The sequence below is a fragment of the Pseudonaja textilis genome, chromosome 4 (genome assembly GCF_049901715.1).
Source record: "Pseudonaja textilis isolate UNSWEBS1 chromosome 4, rPseTex1.2, whole genome shotgun sequence".
NCBI lineage: Eukaryota > Metazoa > Chordata > Lepidosauria > Squamata > Elapidae > Pseudonaja > Pseudonaja textilis.
In genome coordinates this window covers 7,866,149-7,882,635 of record NC_141993.1, presented here as the reverse complement: position 1 = coordinate 7,882,635, position 16,487 = coordinate 7,866,149, and the positions used below count along the sequence as shown (strand labels likewise).

Sequence of the window (16,487 nt, the reverse complement as noted above, 5' to 3'; positions counted from 1 at the left end):
ACCCTGACTGTAGACCTTGACTATAGCTGCAAGGATTGTGACACTGAAACATTATTTTCCCCACTGTCTCCAGGAAGCTGCTGCTGAAATCAATGCATGGCAACCCAACTTGGCTTTGTGATGCCTTCACAGATTGGTGAGAGGGACAAAGAGGTCGTCGCGTGGAACATTTCAACCAAGTCTGCAAATCTCATTTTGTCAAGATGCCAAGATGGACCGATAAGGGACCTGTGCTCCTCATCACCAAAATCCCAAGGGACTCATTTTGGCATCACAAAAAGTGGACAGGAGGGAATTAATAGCAAAGCTCTCTGGGACAGAACCTCCATTATTGTTGGAAGGTTACCCAAAGCAACATTCAGTGATGAATTCTTTTGAAGTTCCTCCATGAAATATCTGAGGAATATTTGGGGAGGACCAAAGTATACTAACAGCAAGATTTCCTCCTCCTCCTCCTCCTCCTCCTCCTCCTCCTCCTCCTCCTCCTCCTCCTCCTCCTCCTCCTCCTCCTCCTCCTCCTCCTCCTCCTCCTCCTCCTCTTCCTCTTCTCCTCTTCCTCCTCCTCCTCCCTCTCCTTTTCCATTAACCAAATGACAATGATGTCCATTCCTTATTATGCATAAAATCAGATGGAGTAAGATATTAGGATGCGAAAGTCATCCCCATCCTTTTTCACATGCATGTGGCACTCTAGCAGGCCATTCTAGACTTCCTAATCCCAATCAACAACACCACTGAAGTGCTAACTCCGAGGATCTGATGTCAGTAACAGATGGAAGATCAGCCGAACTAGGATTTCAGCAGCTGAAATCAGAGCTGCCTTCCGCTTTGAATCTCCATTTTTCTTTCCGCATGGGGTAGGAGGGATGGCAGAGAGGGAAAGTTGCCTTCTTCCAATGGAAAGACACTGTGGTCTTCTGAAAGCTTCGTAGCTACAAGGAGGAAAAGAACTTATGGAATGATGAGCCGAGGAGTGATTTGTGTTCCTGAAAGTGAAAAACCAGTTTACCTCCAAATCTTATGATCTGTGCCATCATCAAACCTGCTCAGTGTGAACAGAAAGGCATGGCACCCATTTGGGAACCATGGTCAAGCTCTTTGTGGAAGCAACCTGTCTACTTTTCTTTTTCTTTTTTAATCCATTAAAACGATGCCGCTGCAGGAATTGCTGACCTGTCACATCATCCTAGGTCTGTTCCCGTGCAATTGGCGTCTTTCCAGCCCATCCTTAAGTCTTTTTTCCCCGAATTATTTCAACTAGAGTACTTCCAGGAGTCCAGTTGGAGCGCACACAAAAGCCGTCTCTGCGGTAAATCCAGCTGCCAGGCAAGTTCAAAACATTTGGGTCAGGTTTTGCACCTGATTTAGATGATTTAAAATGTTTTTTTTCCCAGGATGAATAATGCACCGACTATTAAACAAAAAGGAAGTGACAGCTGCTCTCTCCAGATAAATGCATCGAGCAAGGTGCAGTATAGTGAGCTCTTTGCCAGACCAGCAGAAATAGCATCTCTTCCTTTATAGATACAGGAAGTTATGGCCATTGTAGATCCTGCTTATTAAGGACAGATGGGAGGGGGAGGCCTCTACACAGTCTTTCCCATCCCAATTGATATTGATATTCTACAGAAGTTTGGACAGGAGAGCTTTCTGCTCAACTTTCCACTTAAAATCATCCCTCTCCAAATACAGGAAGTCGCTGACTCACGAGCACAATTGAGCCCCAAATATTCTGTTGTTAAGTGAGACATCTGTTAGGTGACTTTTGCCTCCCTTTATGACCTCAGTGGCTCAGTGGCTAAGATGCTGAGCTCCTTGATCAGAAAGTTTGGCAGTTCGGCGGTTCGAATCCCTAGCGCCGCATAACGGAGTGAGCTCCAATTACTTGTCCCAGCTTCTACCAAACTAGCAGTTCAAAAGCACGTAAAAAATGCAAGTAGAAAAATAGGGACCCCTTTGGTGGGAAGGTAACAGCGTTCCATGTGCCTTCAGCGTTGAGTCACGCCGGCCCCATGACCATGAGTTGAAGTCCACAAGTCTCAAAGTTGCCAAGTTTAGAGATCCCTGTGCTATATGGATGTAGCTACTTTAAAAAAAAAATATTCATGGTTTTTCTAGCATTGAAGTCACCGTTGAAATAATGAACATACTTGAACTTTAGTTGCCCTAATTATTCATGGACCCAATTACAAGGAATAAAAAAATATTATTTTCATTTCCACAGAACAACTAAATCAGTATTTGATTTTTGTCATTATATAGATAAATCTGATTTCCTCTGTTTGCCTCAGCTTCTCAATCCCCTCTTAGAAAAAATTAATACAAATTAAATTAAAGCACCAGGGCTATGTGTTGCTTTAATTTTGTTCATATCTTGCCAACTGAAGACTAATCTCTGTAATTTATTATTAATGAATCATTACAATATATAATAATACAGAACATATTATTAATATGTTTGGCAATATATTAATATTATGTATTATAATTACTCATAAATTAGCAAACAATGTATTCCATCATACATATTTTACTATATGCATTGTAAATAATATGCATAATAAACCACTCTTCACTGCTGAAGTCAAACTGCAAAGTTATCCATTGCAAATTAATAATAAGAAAGATACACCCAGTAAAATGTAAGGTGAAGCAAACATTAAAAACAAAAACAAATGGGAAAAAAATAGATAAAATGGGACATTAGCCACAGATTAATTCTGTCCCTTGTGTGAGGAATATAAACCCATAACTTATTGGTTACACAACAGTTAAATGTTTGCACCATTGGCTTCCTAATGGCGATGCTGTAGTTACCGCACAAAAGCTGGCTAAATCCATGTTTTAGAGAGCATGTCAAATAAAATGAGGTAGACTTTTCAGCAGGCCAGCTGGAACAAGTTGGCAACAAAATTATAAATAACTTCCCCTATGTATTTTTCTGAGTTTGATCAATGGCTCGGACACCATCCTTTTCAAAAGCATAAGGAAGAAGGTTTAAGCCAGCCCAAACCTGGCTAGAGGTAGATCCAAGGTGACTTTAGCATCTTGATTTCATTTGAAATCAAAGCAGCCATTTGGGAACGTGTTGTCGGTGTTCAGACAACCAATATTTGTTGGGACAAGCTGGCAAGGTTGGAACCACTGCAATGTATCTTGATTCCGTTGCGATACTTGCTGGTGATTTTCAATATCAAAGTGTGTCCAAGTGACCAAATTTTATTCTCCCATTCAAATGGGGAATCTCCTGCAGCTAATAGCTTGAATTGCACCCAACCCATAAAAGTCAAAAATTAATTAGGATTTATTATGGGGGCTGGTGGTTGATGCCAATGCTTTCAGATTCTTAAGAGGAATGCATATTTGGGTGTTGGGGTGGGGCTAGTGTCATTGAGAATGCTGCTTTCAACTTAATTTGCAGAGGTTTTTATCTTTACAACAAGCACTCCACAATTATTGTGAAAAGAGCTGACTAACTCCCGAGACATTTAGAAACGTTGTCTTTGTAATTGTGCATTAAGATACGCATTATTCCTCTTCGCTTCTGTACAGAAATGGAGTGAATGAATGAATTGATGAATGAATGAATGAATGAATGAATGAATGAATGAAATGGTTTAGGGTTTGGAGAAGACCTCTAAGCTCTATTCTATTCTATTCTATTCTATTCTATTCTATTCTATTCTATTCTATTCTATTCTATTCTAGTCTAGTCTAGTCTATTCCATTCCATTCCATTCCATTCCATTCCATTCTAGTCTATTCTATTCTGCATTCCATTATTCTATTCTATTCTGTTCTGTTCCATTCCATTCCATTCTATTCTGTTCTGCATTCCATTATTCTATTCTATTCTATTCTATTCTATTCTATTCTATTCTATTCTATTCTATTCTATTCTATTCTATTCTACATTCTAATATTCTATTCTTTTCTATCCTATGCTATCCTACTCTACTCTGCATTCTATTCTATTCCATTCCATTCCATTCTCTGTTCCATTCCATTATGAACAAATACCTCTCAGTCAAAATCATATTTCTTACTCACTACAAAAACAGACAGCTAAGCTGCTCAGAGTTAGCTCTAGATGAGATGGACAGCACATCAATCGATGAATCAATTAATCAATCAAAGAATATTTGGAAGCAGCTGATAAGCACCTCCCTATTTCACTGAAGTATAAGAAGAGGACGGAGATATAATTACAATCAGATTTGCAAGATTCTGCCCTTATAGCCAATCTCAACCGATGTAGTTTCAGCCCTCCTGTAGAATTTGTTTTCTTAGTCTGGCCCACATGGTGAGGTTGCTGTTTACTGACAATAACTGGACAGGCACTTGTCTGAGATAGTATAGGTTCTCCTGCTTGAGCAGGGGGCAGGACTATAAGACCTCCAAGGTCCCTTCCTGCTCTATTCTGGTTGACTGATACCTCTTCTCTCTCCCTCATCTTTTCTAGAATGTGCTCCCTTTTTCCTGAGAAATTGCTGCTTTACTGTAGACCAGAGGTCTCCAAACTTGTCAACTTTAAGACTTGTGGACTTCAACTCCCAGAATTCCTCAGCCAGCTGGAAATTCTGGGAATTGAAGTCCACAAGTCGCAAAGTTGCCAAGTTTGGATATCCCTGTTGTTAGACCATCTCATCATCTTCTCTTCTGTAGGGACCATCCAACACAGAATACAAATTCCATATCCTATAAAATTTGAAATGCAGTCAGTTTGATTAACTTGGGTAGACCAGAACAGAATCAACGGCTCTGTCTCTATTGAAAGACTGTAGAGTTATCTGGAGTATAGTTCGATGCTAATAGAGAACCATTAAATGGCGAGACAGCTCTCCCCCATCATATAATCTTAGCTTTTGCTGTCATATATCACATGTTTTAAATAAGGAGGTGAACTTTTTTAAAAACAAAAAACCCCACTATCACTACTTATTTTCATTTTCATCAACTATCAGATATTTAATGGTAGATTTTTGAATGAAAGCAATTGAACGGAATTATGAAGGATAATTGAATGGAAGAGAAGTGGATGATTGCTTTTGTTACTTAAAATGCAGTATTCGGGCATTTATTGTGGCATATATATTTCTATTGATTTGTCTGTTTCTATGTTGCAAGATTAAGAGCAGGATGGTCTGTTTATCTGACCTTTAAATATATTGTTAGCTGCTTTGCGCTCTTGGGAAACACAATCAAAAGAAAGGAACAGCCAACAACAACAACAAAAAAATACACAGTCAGAAAGAGGTGCTCTTAGGCGCTGAGCTTTTGAAATTGGAGGGAGGTCGACCACCACTGTAAGGATTTTTGTGCAGAGGTTAAACAGATCTTCACAAAATCCTCCCCTTATTATTATTTTCACTATTCTCTGGCCTCAAAGGTGTTGCTTTGGCATCACATGCCATTCCGTTGATATAATCTTGCAGACAAAGCCAAGATGCTGGTCAAACACACTTCCAATCATCCTCTTTTGCATCCAGCATGAAATGACGTGACCTCTGGCAATGCAAAGCATAACCGAACAACTTTATCGTTATACACAGCGAGACTTCTACGGACGGAGCAAGGAGTGAGATTCTCTCCCCAATCGACCTCGGTTTTCTGGCGCCCAGATTAGCTTTTTGTTCCCCCCCACCCCGCGTGTGCTACACCAAAGCCCCCTCTTCCCAATCAGCAGGTTTAACCATCAAGCAAGCGGAGGGAAGCCCCCTCTGAATTACTGAGTGAGAGATATTCTTCCTGCCATTTCCTGTCCCCTTAAGGCACCATGGAGGAGAAGTCTTATAGGGCAGTCCTTACCTTGGGAATTAGCCTGCAAGACCCCGATGCTGTCATCAAACTGCATAGATTTGATGTTGAGTGACGCCAAGATGCATTCCTTGTCCTGCAGTGAAGTGTCATCAATATTATTCTGATTGGCTGACAGGATGACGCACATGTCACAGAGGTTGATGTTGACAGCTCTTAAATCAGCTCGGCTTAATGGTGTACCCTTCAGCAGAGAAAGGGGGGAGGAAGGGGAGAGAGAGAGAGAAAAGAGGAAGGGAACGAAAGAAAACAAATTAAACAGCAGGAAGGAGCTTTGGGAGATGATTTAACAAGTATACCCCACTTTTTTTTGTAATGCTCTGACATTAAGAGGGTCTAACTGTGTGCCAGGGAATAGAAGGAACATGCTGATCGGAAAGGGTGGCTGGCGCTGATGGCAGCATTTTAGTCTTTAAGACTCAATACTCAGTCAAGCGATGGGTAACGAACGAGGAGCGGGGATGATGGGAAACTTTCGGGCATTGTGCCTGCCGCTTACAACCCCCTCTCGAGTTCTGTGCATCTCCTGGAGCAGCAAATGTCCTTCTGAGCAGACCGAGGGGGCATGTTCAGATACTCATTTCCAGAAATGCTGGACTTGTGCCAGTGATATGGAAAAGAACGAATCCCTTATAGAACCAAACTAACACTATCTACCTGCGGTATCTATCTATCTATCTATCTATCTATCTATCTATCTATCTATCTATCTATCTATCTATCCAATCATCTGCCTTACTGCCTATCTAGCTATCTACCTACCTACCTACCCATCCATCCATCCATCCATCCATCAATCCATCTACCTACTTACCTACCTACCTAACCATCCACATTCTCATGTGAAAGGTTCAGGTTGACTACTTCTATCTATCTGTCTGACTAACTGTCTATAATCTCTCTCTCAATCTCTCTCTCTCTCTCTCTCTCTCTCGTCTGTCTGTCTGATCTATCATCTGCCTGACTGCCTATCTATCTATCTACCTACCCATCCATCCATCTACCTACCTACCTAACCACTCACATCCTTGTGTGAAAGGTTCAGATTGATTACTTCTATCTATATTTGTCTGTCTGTCTGTCTGTCTGTCTGTCTATCTATCTATCTATCTATCTATCTATCTATCTATCTATCTATCTATCTATCCATCCATCCATCCATCCATCATCTACACCTCCCTCTCCCCCCCTCTCTCTCTCTCTCTCATCTGCCTGACTGCCTATCTAACTATCTACCTACCTACCCACCCACCCACCCATCTACCTACCTACCCACCTACCCATCCACCCACCCACCCACATCCTTGTGTGAAAGGTTCAGGTTGACTACTTTATTATGTTCTACCTACACTACAGGAATCTCCCCAGATTGCTTGCCTTCCTTTGACAACTTCGATAACATGTCATGGAATTTAGGAAGGGTCAGGCTTAAGCCTCCTGCAGCTACGCAAGGATTCAAGTTCCCCACCCGATTCCTCCTCCTTGTACTTTCCCCTCTCTCCCCCCCTCCTCCTCTCCCTTCCTCCTTCCATCCATCTGTCCATCCATGCATAAAAAGAAAGATCCCCCAAAACATTTCCTGTAACAAGTTTTACCTTTTTCTAAACAATCCCACCATGACATTTGCTTCAACAAAGCTAGAGCTTCTTTAGTACAGAAATGGACACTATATTAATAAGCACCAATGTACACTGGGGTTTTTTAGTAGCAAAATTACTAATTGGACCATGTAGCAAAACATGATGATGTCCTTCTTGGTGTTTATATGTGTTGGGAAATGTTTATAATGCACACCTCGAATTAGTGGATAATTTAAACATTACAAACAGGATGACTTTCGCCAGGCCAGAGACTGGTGTGCAAATATGGTATGGATGACAATGTGAGCTACGAAGAACACAGCCCAGGCCTATTGAAGTGACAGAGAAAGGGAGAGGGAGAGGGGGGGAGAGAGAAAGAGGGGGGGAGAGGGAGAGAGATGGAGGGACAGCTAATTTGTGACGGTGATCTCCCAATTTGCATCCCTCAATTGTATGACAAGTGGGATGAACAAGAGGATTGCTTCAGCTTCAAAGACTGTATGAAGCAGACTAGCCAAATATTTAATGATGGATTTCAATTTGGATTCTATTTGTTTTGGTTTATCCTTTATTCTACTTGTTTTTGTAAGTAGCCCTTTTAGGGTGAAGAAAAAAACCCAACCAACCTAGTATCCAAATAAAATATTTAATGGCCCCCTGCTAGTGATTTTCTTCCTGGCCTTGTGTGAAAGGCAACCTATTATGAAATTTGCGTTCTCATGAGCACCGAGGTATAAATCGTGAGGAATTGGGGGCTCTTCAATGCTGTGATAAAGAATTTATCACATTTAGTGATAAAGACATTCATCTCCTTTCATCCTGTATCCCCTTAAGAAAGAGGTGATAACTCCCAATTGGTGCATTGGGTAGAAGAAAGCCAACAGACCAGATCTTTTCACAGATCTGGGCACACCCAAAGAGATAGAGGTAGATAGACAAACAATACAAAATGTTTTCAAAGGTTTCATAGGCATAAATAATGCCATGACTAATAATTGCCCTGCCGTCAAGTGAAATCATAACATCAAAACTGGCTGTATTCAAGGCACTCAGGCAAGTGTTCAATGAGCAACATTGCTAATGTGTCTGATAGGCGCTGAAATTCATCCAGAAAATTTCCTCTAATAAGGTCTCCCAGGGCTTAGTTTTCATAGCTACAACAAACAGGGAAAGGCCAAGTCCTCAGGCTTATAACGAGTCAAGAACAAAACAGTGAAACCCAAGATCAAAGGAAAGAAGAGGAAAAGGAAGGAAAGGAAAGGAAAGGAAAGGAAAGGAAGGGAAGGGAAGGGAAAGGAAAGAAGAGGAAAAGGAAGGAAAGGAAAAGAAAGGAAAGGAAAGGAAAGGAAAGGAAAGGAAAGGAAAGGAAAGGAAAGGAAAGGAAAGGAAGGAAAGGGAAGCACAGGGAAGGAAAGGGAAGGGAAACCTGTAAAGTCATGGAATCAATTATTAACCAATCCATTATCTTCCACCTAGAGACAAACAACCTACTCTCTAATAAACAATTTCATTTCAGAAAAAAACTATCCTGCAATCTGCAACTCTTGCACTGCAAAAACATATGGACTACACAACTCGATCAGGGCAAAACAATAGACACAATCTACATAGACTTCTGTAAAGCCTTTGATTCAGTGGTACATGACAAACTACTCCTAAAACTAAAATCTTATGGTATCTCTGGACACCTGCATAACTGGATAGAAGCATTCCTGTCAAACAGACAACAAATGGTCAAAATTGGGAGCATCCTATCAAATTCTGTACCTGTCAACAGTGGTGTCCCCCAAGGCAGTGTTCTAGGACCAACTCTCTTCACACTCTACATAAATGACCTCTGTGATCATGTTAAGAGCAACTGCATTCTCTTCGCTGACAATGTAAAGCTATTCAACACCATAGACAATACTGCTACCCTTCAAAAACACCTCCACTATGTACAAGAATGGTCAAACAAATGGCAACTTCAAATCTCAACAAATAAATGCTCTGTCTTACATATTGGCAAAAAAATAATAATCAGAAAATAAAATACAGGCTGAATTGTCAAAACCTTGTTGATGATCCAAGCTCTGTAAAGGACCTTGGAATACTCATCTCTAATGATCTAAGTGCTAGAGCCTAATGTAACTACATAGCCAAAAAGGCATTAAGAGTTGTTAACCTAATCTTATGTAGCTTTTTCTTTGGTAATATTACACTACTAACTAGAGCATACAAAACATTTGCTAGACCAATACTTGAATACAGCTCATCAGTCTGGAACCCACATTATGTATCTGATATTAACACAGTTGAGAAAGTCCAGAAATATTTCACAAGAAGAGTTCTCCACTCCTCTACTTGTTGCAGAATACCTTATGCCACCAGACTTGAAATTCTAGACCTAGAAAACCTAGAACTATGACGCCTTCAGTCCGATCTAAGTATAGTATATAAAATCATACATTGCAATGTCCTACCTGTCAATGAATACTTCAGCTTCAACCATAACAATACAAGAGCAAACAATAGATACAAACTCAAGGTTAACCGCACCAAACTTGACTGCAGAAAATACAACTTCAGCAACAGAGTGGTCAATGTTTGGAATACTCCACCTGACTCTGTGGTTTCTTCCCCAAACCCCCAAAACTTTAACCTTAGACTTTCTACTATTGACCTCACCCCTTTCCTAAGAGGTCTGTAGGGGGCGTGCATAAGCGCACCAACGTGCCTACTGTTCCTGTCCTATTGTTTCTTTTATTTTTTTAATTTTTCTTATATGTATTCATAACTATGTTTTTACTTATACCTATTATCTTGTAAGCAATTGAAAAACCAAATTAAAAAAAAGAAATGAAAGGAAGGAAAGGGAAGGGACAGAAAAGGAAAGGAAAGGAGGGAGGGAGGAAGGAAGCAATGAGAGGTAAGAAAGGAAAGAGAGAGGGAGGGAGGGAAAAGGAAGGAGACAGACAGTGAGTTAGGAAAGAAGGGAGACAGGAAGGAAGCAATTAGAGGGAGGGAGGGAGGAAGATAATGTCTTGGGAAGAAAGAAGGGAGATAGGAAGGAAGGAAGGAATGAGAGGGAGGGAGGAAGGAAAGAAGCAATGAAAGGCGGGGAAGAAGAAGAGAGGGAGGGAAGAAGGAAGGAAGACAGTATCTTGGGAAGTAAGGGGGATAGGAAGAAAGGAAGAAGTGGGTGGGAAGTACGGAGGGAGGGAAGGATTGAGGTGGGGGGAGAGGGGAGATCAGGTCCTTGGACTTACTGGTAAAATGGAGACCTTGGGAAAGTTATGCATGGTCTCCCATTCCCTCCTTAAATATTCCAAGGAGCCCACAAAGACGATATGTTTGAGCTCGTGGTAGTGGAAATTGCTTGCTCGGAGTGGCATCACAAAATTTCTCAGTCCTATCAGCGCTGACGTCACATCTCCAAATATGCAAACCACCACATGGCCGCTGAGGACGGTCATAGCAGCTTCACTTCGGGTCTGGAGAAACAAAACAACAGAACAAAATGGGGAAAGGAGTTAAGAGTAATGAAGAGTTTTCAATGCCAGCAAGATTCATCCCAGGAATTAAGCAGTGCTGAGCCTACAAAAGCATGAAAACACAAGGAAATTGTTTCTACCTTTTCACCTCCATAATATCTAACAGAGCATGAAATGCTCCAAGCTTGCTTAGAAAAAAAAGATAAGAGTTTGGAAGGCAAAGAATATGGTAGCTATAGATACATACAGGTAGTCCTTGGCTTGCAACAGTTCAGTTAGTGACCAAAGTTACAACGGCACCAAAAAAGGTGACTTAGAATTGTATTTTCCACACTTATGACCATTGCAGCATTTCCCACAGTCCTGTGGTCAAAATTTAGATGCTTGGCCACCTGTTCGTATTTATGACCATTGCGGTGTCTCAAAGTCATGTGATTCCCTTTTGCGACCTTCTGACAAGCCAACGGGAGAAGCCAGATTTCACTTCACCACCTGGCAACTCGTTTATCAACTGCAGTGATCCCCTTAACAGCCGAGGTGAGAAAAGTTGTTAAAGTGAGGCAAAATTCACCTCAACATACTTTCTCAACATAGCCACAGAAATGTTCGGCTCCATTGTGGTCGTAAGTCGAGCATTGCCTGTAGAATCCCATACCGTTAGTATGGAACCAGACCTGTCAACTTTAAAGCTTGTGGGCTTCAACTCCCAGAATTCCCCAGCCAGCCGTGTTGAAGTCCACAAGTTTTAATGTTGCCAGGTTCGGACAACCCTGGAAGAGATGAGCTAGGTCTTCAGACTGGGTAGACTCTATCACATCCACATATTCTAACAGGCTACCTGGGAATGGGGTAAGAAGGGATGACGTTGGGGTGCCGGAACATAAATAATGGGTGGCTCTTTGATCACACCATTATAACAACCATGGTGATTTTTTTTCTTTTAACCATCTCCTGTGAACACTTCTGAATGACACTCTCAACACAAGCTAAACTTGTGTTGTGGTTAGCCGGCAGCAGGTGTGGATGTCTGAGGAGAGCGAGGACTCAGATGAGGGGATGGGACCATTAGGGAGTGGGCTGCTGCCTTCAGAGATTGTGGGGGCTGTCAGCAGCGATGAGGAGGTTCCTGAGGAGCCTGTGCCAAGTGTGCGGGCATGCAGGATTGCTCGCAGGAAAGAGCAGCTACAACAGCATGGCTGACTTGGGAGTAAGGCTGCAAGGTAATGGCCCCTCCTTCAAAAAGATAAAAGACAGCTGTGAAGCAAACATTCTTTGCAGGAAGCAAAGACATTTTGAAACTCAGCTTCGTGGACATTGCAGGATCTATTTGAAGACTCTTGTGTTGTAAAATATTTCTTATCTGTTATATCCTGGTCATTGCACGATCTTAAGTTGGTATTTGAAGACTCTTGTGTTGTAAAATGTTTCTTATCTGTGATTCTCATGCAGTTTTGGCAAGGTTTGTGTTTATTAAAGTTAATTAGTTTGCAGCAGCCTTTTAACCAGGAATTCATAAGAATCATTAAAAGGTTTCTGTTCTCTTTGGTTTGTGTTTGTCTTATTGGAAATGGGTTTTGGTTAGAACAACTTGGTGATTAGGGGTATGTTCTGACCCAGCTCCCCAAACACGACAAATCCTCTGAAGTTAACTCAATGATTCCTTTATTAGGAGCACCAGCAGCCCCCGCAAACAGTTCCTCTTTCACCAAAGATAACAAGTCTGTCAGGCTGGGAGATGAATAGTTGTCTGCCATACTTATTCATCCTCTTTTATTCCCAGAGCTAGGGTGGGGCCTCATTAGCAGCAGCGGCTGTTCTGTCCCAAGGACCGGCCCATTGATTTCCACTGCTCTCCTCTCCTCTGCCTTCTGCACAGCCGCTCATCAGGTACTGTACCCAGCTGTTCCTCCTCTTCCTCATCAGCCACCTCCAGACCTTGGGGCTGTTGACTCTCCATCTGAGGGTTGACGGATAGCCCAGGCTCCGCTTCTTTCTCTCTCTCTTTCTGACAGCTCCATTCCCTCTTCCCTCTTCGCTCTCAGAGCTCTCAGATTTCTTTGATGCTGACTCTGACTCCCAGGCCTCCTCCTCCTCCTCCTCCTCCTGATTCAGCTGCTTGAGGGACCGGTGGCTGACAGGCCACAAGAAGATATTTGGATTAGGGGAGGTATCATTTATGAGAAAGATCCATTGATTTGAAAAAAAAGGAAATATTTAAGTCATCTTTGTAAGGTTAGTCGTATAACTTTGGTGGAATTATTTTCAGGTCAAATGTGTGTTGGAACCCCTTCAAGGGTGATGAAGTTATGAATGCCAATGCCATGATTACACAGTTGGACCAACAACTTCTTGCAAATCTGAATCTCCTTGCATCTGCTAAATCCAAATTTCCTTTGGAATTACTATTGAATGGAACATACCATGAAGGTTATTATTATTATTATTTAGCACTTGGGTCAGAAGCACCAAAATGCTTCCGGGGTGGAAAGGATTAGCCAGTGACATCACCGTTGCCCTGGGGATGCCCAATTGAGGGTTCCCTTCATGTCCCTGGGAGGAGCTGGGGTGAAGGACGAGAACCCTGTAGTCTCAAATGTGGGCTTGCTAATCTGGGTCTCAAATGTGGGCTTGCTAATCTCCTGCCCAGCGTTCCAACTGCTCGAGCCACCGTGCTACTGCCATGAGATTAAATGAATACAATTAAAGCTGAAAGCCACTGCTTAACTTTTCAAGAGAGGTGAAGCTGATAGGATTCAACAGCTATCACTTGCGATTTGCAGGCCTGGTGTTGTAAAATCGCCTTACGGAGGTAGGTTGCTCATAGAAATGTTTAAAAATGTGACTATTCCAAGTGCAGCTTCCATATGTTGTTGTGAAGTCCTTCCTCCCTCCCACCCTCCCTTCCATCTTCCTTCCTTTCTCTTCCTTCCTTTCTCTTCCTCCCTCTCTCCCTCCCTCCTTCTCTTCCTATCTATCTATCTATCTATCTATCTATCTATCTATCTATCTATCTATCTATCTTCTACCTATTAAACTATCTAACTTTCTATCTATCTACCTATCTCTCTCTTTCTCTCTCTCTCTCTCTCTCTCTCTCTCTCTCTCTCTCTCCCCACGCACTCACACAAATATATATACACACACACACATATATACATACACACACACACACAAATACACACATACAGACACAGACACACACACACACACACACATTCTGTACATGTATTTTACCCACAGAGTGGCAAAACTAGTAAGCAGATCTTCAATCATAACCAGACAAGGAGAGTCCTTCTAATGTCTTTTTTTTTTTCCCAAACATGCAAACTTCGTGAAGTGGAACATTAAGGTCATTAAGCGTCATCTCTGTTTAAAATATACTTAAAAATATTCTAGCTGACATCTGTCGCCCTCAGTTATTTAACCACGTATGGAGAACTTGTCCCTGGTGGTCTAATGAATGCGGTGGCATGCATATCAATTTGAACCTTTCTGAATCCAACTCTTTAACAGGTTACTCAGTGGAAGTGGCTGGTTTATCGATCGCTCAAATGCCAATACTGCCATTCCAGACAATGTCATGGTTATTATACAAACTCCCCCGAGGACAGGAGGAACAAGGTTCTGCCATATGATCGTTAGACTAAACCAGAGCTGTCACTATTATTGGTTGTGTTACTCAGCGGTGCAAGAGAAATCTAAAAAAAAAAAAAAAAAATCAAAATCTACCCCCCACTAAATAAAGGGAAAATCCAGTGGGATTTCGCTTGTCACACGGCCGCGGTGTTAGCTGCGATGTGTAAGAGTTGCTGGTGCGACGCGCAAGCAGATGGAGATCACTGGGACAAACGTTCACCAAACCTAACAGAGTCAGAAGTAACGAGGTAATTAGATTAGATTAGTTGCGTCGGTTTGATGGCTGCTCACAACCCAAAGAGGAAATCCAGGGGAACCTTTGAAACCCTAAGCAGAATCTTGAAGACTTCCTAGCTGATGGGAGGTGATCTTGGAGAAACATCGCTCTGGATAAATGTGAAATAAAAATAGCTCTCAATCACTGGATAATGAAAGCAAGAGAAAGAGAGAGACAGGGGGAGAGAGGGAGAGGGCGAGAGAGGGTGGACGCAGGGAGAGAGAGACAGGAGGGAGGGAGAGAGGGGGAGGGAAGGAGAGAGAGCAGGAGAGAGGGAGGGAGAGAGAGAGACAGGGGGAGGGAGGGAGGGAGAGAGAGAATGAAAGGGAAGTAAATAACAGAATAACAAACAGAATAATAAAGAATCAGAATTACAGAATAATGAAGCTGGAAGGGACCTTGGAGGCCATCTAGTCCAATCCCCTGCTCAAGCAGGAAACCCAATACCATTTCAGACAAATGGCTGTCCAATCTCTTCTTGAAAACAGAAAGAAAGAAAGAAAGAAAGAAAGAGAGAGAGAGAGAGAGAGAGAGAGAGAGAGAGAAAGAAAGAAAGAAAGAAAGAGAGAGAGAGAGAGAGAGAGAGAGAGAGTGAGAAAGAAAGAAAGAAAGAAAGAAAGAAAGAAAGAAAGAAAAGAAAGAAAGAAAGAAAGAAAGAAAGAAAGAAAGAGAGAGAGAGAGAGAGAGAGAGAGTGAGAAAGAAAGAAAGAAAGAAAGAAAGAAAGAAAGAAAGAAAGAAAGAGAGAGAGAGAGAGAGAGAGAGTGAGAAAGAAAGAAAGAAAGAAAGAAAGAAAAGAAAGAAAGAAAGAAAGAAAGAAAATACATACATACATACATGCATACATACTACATACATACATACATGCATGCAGAAAGTGGGGGAGAGGGAGATACTATGATGAACATTTTTGCTGGAAAGTCACCGATTTTGGAAAATCATAAATGTCATGCTGGAAATGAGGAACTGAATACATTTTCTTTCTTTCCCATCATGCTATTTGATATTATTTATTACAGAAGAATAACTATTTAAAGAAGACTTGGAGGGAGGAAGTGTTTCTTATCCCCCCCGCCAAGGGTTTTGAGACCCAATGGTATTCGACTGTACCTTAAATAATCATGTGTATATTTGTTAGACTTTGGTTATGTGTATTTAAGCCTTAAAGTTCTAGGCAATGAATAAATTGCAAGCCGTGGTGGCGCAGTGGTTACAATGCAGTACTGCAGGGCTAACTGACTGCTCACTGCCAGGAATTCGATCCTGACTGGCTCAAGGTTGACTCAGCCTTCCATCCTTCTGAGATCGGTAAAATGAGGACCTCAAATTGTTAGGTGAAAGAAGCTAACTCTGTAAACCACTTAGAGAGAGCTGGAAAGCACTGTGAAGCAGTATATAAGTCTAAGTGCTATTGCTATTGCTATCAGCTTCTACTAAGCTTCCTACATGTTTATGTCCTGGTCCATGTAAATAAGGTTTTGAACACCTCTTTGTGGCTACTATGTTGAATTTATGATCCCCTCCCTGTGGATACCTCTCATTGAACACTTCAGTGATATATCTTTATACATCCTTGAATAATTAATTGCCACATAGATAAAGGGTAGCACAAAACAGGCGCATACATATCTCTGACAATAACATAAGATTTTGCATGATGGTAATCAAAGGTACATTGATCAAGGGTATCTGATAACTCATATATC

The 16,487-nt window shown here is 41.6% G+C and overlaps 1 protein-coding gene across 13 annotated transcripts in view; it reads right to left on the bottom strand.

Moving 5' to 3' along the window:
* KCNMA1 (potassium calcium-activated channel subfamily M alpha 1) overlaps positions 1 to 16,487 on the bottom strand; it is a 504,709-nt gene that overhangs the window by 50,672 nt on the left and 437,550 nt on the right. For all 13 annotated transcript variants that reach the window (XM_087933804.1, XM_087933806.1, XM_087933813.1 and 10 more), the window contains 2 exons: positions 10,646 to 10,870; positions 5,809 to 6,001 (listed from right to left, as the gene is read on the bottom strand). In XM_087933804.1, coding sequence (XP_087789930.1) covers positions 5,809 to 6,001; positions 10,646 to 10,870 — 418 coding nt within the window. The remainder of the gene's footprint in view (positions 1 to 5,808; positions 6,002 to 10,645; positions 10,871 to 16,487) is intronic.